At 37.4% G+C, this 10,559-nt stretch overlaps 1 protein-coding gene across 2 annotated transcripts in view; it reads left to right on the top strand.

Moving 5' to 3' along the window:
* The window catches only part of MAMDC2 (MAM domain containing 2), a 155,842-nt gene extending 148,017 nt beyond the window's left edge, over positions 1–7,825 (top strand). For both annotated transcript variants that reach the window (XM_019661122.1, XM_019661121.1), the window contains exons 12-14: positions 1,214–1,473; positions 6,592–6,676; positions 6,813–7,825. In XM_019661122.1, coding sequence (XP_019516667.1) covers positions 1,214–1,473; positions 6,592–6,676; positions 6,813–6,877 — 410 coding nt within the window. In that variant the 3' untranslated portion in view covers positions 6,878–7,825. The remainder of the gene's footprint in view (positions 1–1,213; positions 1,474–6,591; positions 6,677–6,812) is intronic.
* Positions 7,826–10,559: the final 2,734 nt, after the last annotated feature.

The raw sequence follows: 10,559 nt of genomic DNA, 5'->3' as shown, positions 1-10,559 counted from the left end.
TCTTGCCAGTGAAAGAATGAAGGTAATGAAGTGAAAGAATTATTTTATGTGAGATTGGTTTAAAAAAATACATCGGATGGTATGGAACTAGTTAGAGAACATTTGCTTTGATAAAACTTTAATTTTACCAACACTTGGATTTGTTCTAGTTGTGCCTTGGAGCATCCTAGTCAAGTTCATGTCTCATTGTCAAGACCCTCACACAACAGGAATGACCTTGGTAGAACCATGTGCTCTGGAAATAGTCCCAGTTGTTGTGGCTTAGAGCTATGGAAGAAAATTCAGTCATTTGTTCATTCAACAAATATTTTTTGAGCATCTACTATGTTCCAGGGACAGTTGTAGGACCTGGGGGCATAGCAGTGACGTAAACCAGGAACTATCTCAGCACAAAATAGGCACAATGCTATTTACATGCCGACTAATCCTGCTTCAGCCTGAAACCAGCAAATTAAAACACAAACTAAAATTAGGAAAGGAAAATGGAAATATAATGTGTTATATAATTAATATATATATTACATAGTGTATGATATATACTATAATATATAAAATACCAATATAATTATATTAAATATTATATAAATATGTTTTCAAGACTAAAAGAAGTATCACAAGTAAACTCAGGTAAGAGAGCAGGACAAGAAACTAATATTTGAATATGTCCTACATGTGGGCATATGTTACACATGGTATTTATCTCTCACAACTCAGCAGCACGGGTACTATTAACCCTTATTTTTAAATGATGAATATAGGTTCAGAGAGGATAATTCATTAAACCATGATCACACAGACAACAAATATTAAAGCAAAGACTTGAACCCAGATCTACCTGACTACAAAATTCATGCCCTGTCCCCTAAACCAGTGTCCGGAAGCTCCAGGATGTTGTCCGTGAATTAGTAGGATAAATTCTGATGTGTTAATCACCATAACACTAGTGGCATAATACTCGTATATTAGTTATGTCCTGTATATTAAACTGAATTATAAATTATAAAATGAAGAACATTATTCTGATGGTCTAAATTTCATGGCAAATTTATTCTCTTAAGATCATACGTGTGCTCCATTCACTCTAATTTGTCAGTATTGTCATACAGTCCTCCATTTACTCTTAATTTGTTTCCAGGAACACTACTTAAAAGAGAAAGAAGAGAATATACTTTGTGTCCTTTTTAACAATACCTGATTTTGCATTGCTCTCAAGGCTACTACATGTATATCGAGGCCTCCCATATGGTTTATGGACAAAAAGCACACCTCTTGTCTGGTCCCCTGCGAGGTGTCACGGGAAAACACTGCTTGACCTTTTTCTACCACATGTATGGAGCAGGGACTGGCCTGCTGAGTGTTTACTTGAAAAAAGAAGGCAACAGTAAAGGGTCCCTCTTATGGAGAAGAAAAGGTGAACAGAGCATTTCCTGGCTCCGAGCCCTGGTTGAATACAGCAGTGAGAGGCAACACCAGGTAAGCCAAAAGAGATAAGAATCAAGTAATGGAAAACGTTCCTACCAGCTTCTGATGTTCTTGCTTTTTCTTGTTACCAGAGAGAATGTTTTGTTCTTTTTCAGGGTGATAGATAAAGGCAGTACTTGTTTAAGAGTAAACATAATTAGACTATATTGATTAAATCTACGCAGTGAATGGGAAATTAGGCGAGAAGAGAAAGCCTTGGATGTTTATGCATAAAATGATTTTCGCAGCTCAATGATAAAAGTGTATCTATTTTCGTCTTGGTATATTATGAGTGTCAAGTACATTCTATGTGTCCTGCAAATCTCTAAAACAGAGTCTCCCTTTCTTCTAAACATGGTATTACCTAATTAGTTATTGCAGCTGCATCATTCGCTCATCATTACCCCATACAAGGGCTTTTGTTGTAAGCCTATACTTACTAGAGTACATGGTGCAGGGTAGATTTTTCAGCCTCTGTCCACACTGATGTGCAAGAAACTGAGAGTCTTGATCCTAAGTCCTGGGCCTCCTTCTGGGTCTTCTCATGTGCTGTAGAAGACCTTCATCCTACAGGATCTCGATTATAAAGGAATCCAGGCAGTGACAGGAAAGAGCCTTTTACATTCCAATAGATGGGGCTGAGCGGGCAATCTAACGTCAAGATCAGCAGCAGCCTCCTGACAGCCACTGACTTCACCGTCTACCATGAGCCAAAGCTCCAGAAAGCTCTGGGGAGATCACTTTCAGACCCTTGACTGTTCCTGAACTTGCTCTGAGGAATTCTCAGGTGTGACCTTCAACTAAAAGCCCTACTTCCTCCTCATCCTTGCTCCTGGCTGATGCACCCCCTGGACCAATACCCCTCAGCTTTAACCATAGGCTGCTTGGTCTAAGCCCAAATATTTCTGGGAAGAGGTATTAAAAATAAGAACTTTATTTTAAACCACCCACAACCACAATTAATTTTCTACAGATCTGCGTGTGAATGGGAAGGCCTTGTAGCTCAGGCAGCCCTAGGTTGCGGTGCCATGTAGGGTGCTACCTTGCCAAAGAACAAATGACAGGGGAGATGTGGCATTATCCAGGGATGGTCCATTATCTCAGCATGGATAAATCTGTCTAGAAATTTAGTAAAGGATAACAGGTAGCCCCAGGAATGATTTTGCTAGTGATTTAATATCTGTTTACAGGAGAAAAGTGGATCTCTCAAAAACTTACTAATATAATTGATCATCATTCAGAGATGATGGATTAATTTTGTTATGCTATTAGGGCACCATACCCTATTCACATATTCTCAAAGTTGGTTCTGAGACCAGCAGCAACACCTTAAATGCAAATTCACTTAAAATGAAATTCACTTGAAATGCACATTCTCAGGCCGCACCTCAGAACTACTGAACCAGAAACTCTTGGAATGGGGCCCAGAAATCTGTGTCTTAACAAGCCCTCCTAGTGTTTCTGATACATGCTAAAGATGGAGGCTCTCTGTTCTAGACTAAGTGAATCTGAGTCTCTCAGGTGGAGCCTGAGTATAGATGTTTTTTAAAACCCCCAAATGATGCTGATACACAAGAGTTCTAGGATCAGAGTTCTGAGGAATAGGTGGCTCCTCAGCATCCAAGCCAGGTGGTCGGGTACAGGGCCTTGTATCTACTAGACTTGCAGGTGGCTGGTTGTTTTTTGAGGCACCTAGAGTAACATCTTGGGGTGTTACCAGTTCAAAGGGTACAGAATGGCCTGAGAGATTTTCAGCTCACAATCTGGAAAGAAGACCCCAGACCATTCCCTTGGACTTAGAGTGGAACAGATGTGAATCTGCCCTGAGGAGTTTTCTTCTGGGTTTAGTAATTCCCTGAGGAATCCCAAACGGCTATCTGGAGACCGGGTTGAACTAGTGTCTTTAAAACATCTTAGTGTTAATAAAACACAGACTTCAGCCATTTTCTCATGCCAGGCACTTACATTGCTAAGAGCTGTACATAAGTTCTTCCAGTTGATCTTATAGTTCCTCATTACGGGCGGGGGAAACTAGATGTCCAGCTGGTAAGCAGCAGAGTGAAAATTTAATCTTAGATCTGACTGGTTCCAGAGTTTATATCTTTAAGCTACTGCTCTACACTCCCTCCCACCATAGAAATTCCAAAATACACTCCTTCCCCTGGATGTCACAAGCCCTGGGTGACCTTGGGGGAAATCTCATCATCTGTGGGATTGTTTATACATTTTCAAAATGGGGCAATAATTCCTGCCATGCTGACATTTAGAGTGAGGTCAGATGAGATTATGTATATGAAGGGGTTTTATAAACTTTGAAGCATCAACATATTAAAAGATATTATTATTATTGCCTCTAAAAATATATTCCCTCCCAAATCTCTCTAGTCTCTAATTCATGTCACCGTGGCACACGTGGTATTCCCAATAGTTATATCAGGCATCCAGATTGAGCTCCTATAGTAAGAAGCCAAAATATTCCATTTTAATAAATATTTATTGGCCACTTGCTATTCTAAGTACTGGGGATACTACAATGAGCAACATAACATATGAAGTTCCCACTCTTCAGAAGTTTACATTCTAGTGGGGGAGAGGCAGAGAATGTAAACCTAAAACATATAAGGTAGCATCAGGTGATAATAAGTGCTATGAAAAGGAATAAGTCAAACAGATCAGGTAATGAATGAGGTCAAAGACATCTCAAGGCATAATCATGAAAGGCCTTGGATAACATGGAAGAGTTCGAAATCGAAATTTATTCCAAAAGCAATAAGGAATCATCAAATGGCTTTAAGGTAATATGATCCGCTTTATATTTTAAAAGGACCTCTCCAGCTACTACACAGAGACTGTATGGGGACAGGGAGATTTGGGGGACTACTGCAGTCGCTCTGGAAGAGGAGTGGTGGTGTGGGCTGTGTAGCAGAGGTGAGAGGTCAGCAGAAGCCTGCAGGACTTTCTCACATATGGAATATGGCGTTTGAGAGAGTGGAGCCAAGATGACTCCAAATTTCTTGGCCTGAGCAACTGTTAGGATGGAGTTGCCATTTATTAAGAGGAGGAAGACTTTGGGTGGAACAGTGTAGAAGAGTGAGTTCAGTGCATGCAAGAGGAAAATTAACAGGGTTTCTTTTTTTGTTTTTGTTTTTTTTTGACATGCAAAGTTTTTGAAGTCTGTTAGGCATCAGTGGGTATGTCAAGTGTACAGTAGGATATGAGATTGGAGTTCAGGGAGAAAAACAGAGCTAGAGAAATGCACATCGTCAGTGGGTTAGGCAGGTGTAGATGATTTTTAGAATTCTGTCATATTGCTGACATTTGAGACTCATCCTCTAGAAAAAATTATGTGGGTGGCCTTCCGATGACATTCCCATCATCAGATTATCCTTGTAGAAGAAGTGTTAACAAGTGGCAAAATTTTAATTATGCTCCTTCCTAAGGGATTTGTTAAAATGTTAAGCAGAACCTGAGATGCTATTGATCAAAAACAAAATGATTTCATGTCCTTTCAATTCCTTGCTTATCTTTCCTTCCCTGCTCTCAGATGTTTTCCTTCCTGGTTTCTAATATTTTGACACCAGTGAAAGAAAATGTTAGACAAATTCTCAGCTCACTGAAATATTTACATCATTTATGTTCATCATACTGCCTAACATTTACTAGGAATTATTATGTGCCAGGTACTCAGCTAAGGCTAGATCTCCAAATTTTCTTGTTCATGGTGCACTTAGTTTCAGTAAATTTTTTCTGGTGCCCCTAGACCAAAAGAAATACCTAACAGTTCCATTTATTAAGTAGTTGGGTCCAAACAACTTAACAAGTATTTATGTCCTAATTACTTAGTAACCATTTGAAAAAATAACACACTTAAATTACAAGAAAAAAATATTTTATCTTAGTTTTAAACAACCACAATTATTTACTAATAGGATGTATATCTGTAATACAAGAGGAAAAGCATAATGCTATATCACTTAAGTATTAAGGAAATTCAAAGGAGAAGATTTTATGAAATCAAGTGTTTGGCCCAACCACAGACTATTAAGAATGTAATTCCATCAGGTAATTTGTCTGTTATACTTTACATTGCAGACTTGGTGGTCAAAAAACAGATTTTGTTATTTTTTAGAAAACCAACATGCTTTTTAACTGTATTCCTATCTAGATCTGTTAGGGCATTTTTTTCCTCTTCTTGTCACTGATGGGATTCTTGTTTAGGGTTGTGTCCTTAGGATTTTATTAATGTTATTTTGCCACATTTCTGTCAATAAAGCATCTTTGAGTCATTAATTTCAAGATAGCTTCATATGTTTATTAATTTTCCACTTTATAGTCTTTGATTTACTTTAAATCATAAACCAGTCTTATGGGGAGTTATTTGCTCATAAAATGAGTAGAGCAAATGTGTTTTCTGGACCCGTTTTATTACCAACAATCCCCCTGGAGTATTCAGTGTTTTATTAACCATTTGGGGAGCAGCCATAGAAATTGTAATGTAATCTATTTACCCTAGAACCGGAATATTTGATTAGTTACTTTCTTTTAAGGATCTAAAGCCATGAAAGTGGTTCCCTCTTCTTCCTGAGCTTTCTTGAATATTAATTATGTTATTTAACATGATGAGTGAACCATTGAACTTTTGGTAACTTTAATTATACTTTGCTGTTCATACATGGGTTTTAACAATGATATTAAATTCTTCCACCTAGTATCAGCATCAAAGGTAGATTTATGGAGAGCCTAAGAGGGCTTAAGCTTTTGGACCCATCGTTTTCATAGGCCCTGTGAGTGCTGGGAGTATTATAGAATGTTCTAGATGAGGAAGGGAAACCAGATGGCCACCAGGAAGCATTTCAAGGTGAGCATTTCTGGGAAATTGTCTAAAGAAGTCTCAGAAGAAAAGGACCTGAATCTCCAAGGCTCCAGTAATTTGTTGTGAATTTCTTTGAATTCCAAATAAGTACTCTCTTTTGTACCTAAATTTAAATTTGTGATGTTGTATTCTTTTCCTTAAAGGGGGCCCTCAAAATAATCAAAGCTTCCAGACTCACACAGCCTGGATCTGCCCCTGACCAGCATTGTTTTATCAGGATGACTCTATTTCTAAATTCAAACTTCATTATTTTTCAGATAATTTTTGAAGCCATGCGGGGAGTATCAATAAGAAGCGATATTGCCATTGATGATATTAAATTTCAAGCAGGATCCTGTGCAGGTAACAGTATTTTTTCCAATAGTATAAGCTTGATTGAAGAGGGATTTTGCAATAGTCTCAAATCATAAGAATGCAAATTAAGTATTTTTCTACAATTAAAAAAGAAAACTATTATTGTCTGTTTTTCTTCTGACAGATATGGAAGATGTAACTCAGCAATCATCAGGATATTCTGAGGATTTAAATGAAGTTGAGTATTAAGAAATGAGCTCAATTGGATTAACTAAACAAAAGCCATACCTCTCGTCAATCAAAATGGAAAGAAAACAAATGAATACTGGACAGTATTAACTACTTCATAAGTTATAAAATGATTTCAGAGCACTATCTTCATTACTTTTGCAAAAAAAAACACTGACTCAGGGCTTTTTTTTTCTTTTTGCCTATGACAACTGTTACTAGAAATACAGGCCACTGGTTTTGCATAGATCGTTCATCTTAATTTTGGTACCAGTTAAAAATACAAATGTACTATATTGTAGTCATTTTTAAAGTATGCAAATAAAGGGCACAATCAAAATGAGATGTGCTCACTTAAATCTGCATTCAATGAATGTATTGGGAGGAGAATGTCTTGTGGGTTTCCTTTTGAATTTCAAATATCGTAAATATTTTTAAAGAAATAATGTGAGGTGTCAGTAATATCTGCAGAATGAATGCAGTTTTTCATGATAACAAGGTAGTCTAAGAAAATAAAGTCTTATTTTCTATGTTTTAGTCATAGAAATAGTATTGATTTTTAATGTTTTTACTACATGTGATAACAAAGGATCTTTCATGGATGTCCCAGCATAAGTCAGTATTAATTAATGCTGTATTTCAAGGCATTGCTACCATTTTTCTTCCCCCTTTGAACTACTTTTGAAAGTCGCTATGAACACATGGATAGAAATGGCACTCTTTTTCTGTAAAGCAAGCTTGAAAATGTTTATGTACACACAGCCCAAAATTTTCAGAATGTGTTAAAGAATTTTACTGATTTTTATAATAAATGATTTGATAAGGTTTTCAGTAATATGAATTCCAGCAGATATACTAAACTACTGCTTTTTATTTACATGTTTAGAAAGTTGTATATACATGTTTGTATACCCAAAGAGCTATCATGAAATTATCAGATTACATAATAAAAAGTAATTTGCAAATATTTTTACTAGCAATTATCTCATTTCTACATTATTTTTATTTATCAGAATATGTTTACTACTTAACTGAATTTCTAATTTGAATCTCTACTCTGCTGCAGCTAAATGCTTCTTAAGCCTTCTACTAGTGACATAAGTACTGCATATATTAATGGAATAAATAATGTTAAAGTGTTTTATTTCATACAAACAATCTCAATTTCCCCCCAAATTTTATCTTATTAGAATTCCTGTTTTGTTTACTTTCGTAGTCTCAGTACCCAGAAGAATGTCTGGTATATAGTAGGTTCTCAAAAATTAATACTTGTGGGGTGGTCAGTTAACTCAGTTGGTTAGAGTGTGGTGCTGATAACACCAAGGCTGCCGGTTCGATCTCCACATGGGCCACTGTGAACTGTGCTATCCTTAAAAACAGATAAGTAAGTAAGTAAGTAAGTAAATAAATAAATAAATAAATAAATACTTGCATAAATGAATGAATGTATGCATGAATTTAACCCTTTGAACATCCTCCAAGATGGAAATATTATTATCCCTATTCAGACATAAGGAAACCAAGGCTCAGAAGAGTGAAAAGTTACTTAAGATTTCACAGTTGTAAGTGGAAACACTTAGAGTCAGTTCTCTCTGACCCCCAACCCCATAACTCTTCCTGTTTTGTGTGGCCAAAAACCCATCGTTCTGATGGAGTTGGGAGGTTTTCCCACTCGAGAATGTCACAACCCATAAATCTATAAAAAGCATTATACCCCCCCAAACGCCACATTACTTAGAAAACAAAAAACACTCAACTATACAAAATAAACATCCTGAGGGTTATGGAGAAAATAAACTTTTATAGTAAAGCAAAGTTTTATGAATCAAATCCTTTCTATTCATGATGATTAATTATCCGTAGCAGGGAAATCCCTAATTACAGTTGAAACCTTGGGGAAAGATGATATCAAGATGTTGACCAATTCAACAGCATGCTAGACACTGCAATTTCCTCAAAGTATAATACCTGGCCAGAGCTTATCTACTGACTAAAGAAACAAAGATTGTGACTCTAGGACGTAGTATCTAGTGCCTAGTAAGGGGTTTATAACACGTGGTGAATGAATGAAGTCATTCACCAGCCTCCTTGCTCATGGATTACATAAATCCATAGTAATAACCATAGCTAACATTTATTGAATACTTCCTATTTTCACACCTTGTTCACAGAACTTTACATGAATGTGCTCATTCGATCCTGTTAACAACCCATGAAGTAGGTCTACTGATATTTTCATTTTATAAATAGAGAAACTGAATCTGTTCAAGTGCAGCAGCTAGTGTAGGGCTTAGGTTTCAACCTGGGTTCAAAGTAAAGGAAGGAGGTGATTATTACCAGCTGTTGCTGAGAAACAACCTGAAGTTCACATAAAAGAAGTGAGGAGGTGGAAGGTGAGCAGGTTCATTTACCCTCCCTCACTAGTGCTCCTTTTGCAGGATTTGCTTTTTGGATGCTTCTCTTCTTTTTCCAGGTTGCCTTTGGCATTCATTTCAACTACATTTCACCTGGATGACAATATGGAAGGATAGGAAGCACAGTATAGTTTTTTCAGCTTTAGAAATGCCCCTGGGGAAGGCACACTAACTAACAGGTCCTGCCTAACAATTTAAGTTCAACCCAGTGTTTGCCTTTACTCCAGTCCTCACCTAAACACACAAGTGTTTCACACAGAAACTATTTTTTCACACAAACTGCCTTCTCTCCTATAATTTGCTGTCTGGGTTGGAGATTGTTTATGTATAGAAGGGAGTGAAAAAGAGGATACTGAAGAAATAGTGGCTCTGATGCAAGGTCTGGGTTAATGTGGAAGAAGAAAAGGTTCAGCAAAGATTTGTTGAGAAATTGGTGCTCCAGGCATTATACACAGTGTGGGGGGTTACAAACATGCTCACAGGTTAGTGAGGAAAACAGAACATCTAAGCCTGTCATCTAAGCCTGTCAGCACAATTCTGAGTGCTAAGTACCATGAGGTCACATGCTTGGAATGCTATGGGAGGGCTTAGGCGGGACATCTGACCAGGGAGGGTAGGGCAGGCCTCCTGGCGGCAGTCTGGGCAGAGCAGTGGGAACCAAGGTGCCAGGATGTCTTCTGTTACTCTCTGAGGGCTAAGACATAAACTCTGACTTATTCCCAGTCAGGGGACATGTTTTCTGGTGCAACTTAACCAGAACTACGGGGGGGAAAAAAAGTTTTCATAACTAACCATTCTAATGTTGCATTTTGAACATGGGGATTACGGTAAAGAGGTGATAACAGCATAGTGACTAAATGCACAGTTTCCCGATTCAGGCTGCCTCAGTTTAAATCCTGGCTTTGCCACTTACAGGCTTTGTGACGGAGGACAAGTCTCTTACACCCTCTCTGACTCCTATTCCTAGTCTGCAAAATAGGGCAAATACTTGTCCTACTTCTTAAGGTTTCTATAAAGATTAAATGAAAATAATACACTTGAGCACTTAGTGTCTGACACACAAAAGCCACTCACTTTTATATTATAAGGTTTGAGTGAAATTTTTGGACAGTTATTTTTATGTATTCTTCCTCTTCAAAGGAATTGTGAGTTTATAGTGCCATCTTAAGGATAAAGCAACCATATAATCTTGTTGTTTTATCACCTTTTTCTTTACTACTAGGAATTTGAGGCTCATTTTAGCAAGCACCTGGGCAATGCCTGCCCTTTTGCTCATCATACTCCAGCTA

Source organism: Hipposideros armiger, unplaced genomic scaffold (genome assembly GCF_001890085.2).
Source record: "Hipposideros armiger isolate ML-2016 unplaced genomic scaffold, ASM189008v1 scaffold_335, whole genome shotgun sequence".
Taxonomy (NCBI): Eukaryota; Metazoa; Chordata; class Mammalia; order Chiroptera; family Hipposideridae; genus Hipposideros; species Hipposideros armiger.
The sequence above is the reverse complement of the archived record's forward strand: the minus strand, read 5'-3'. Positions and strand labels throughout refer to the sequence as shown.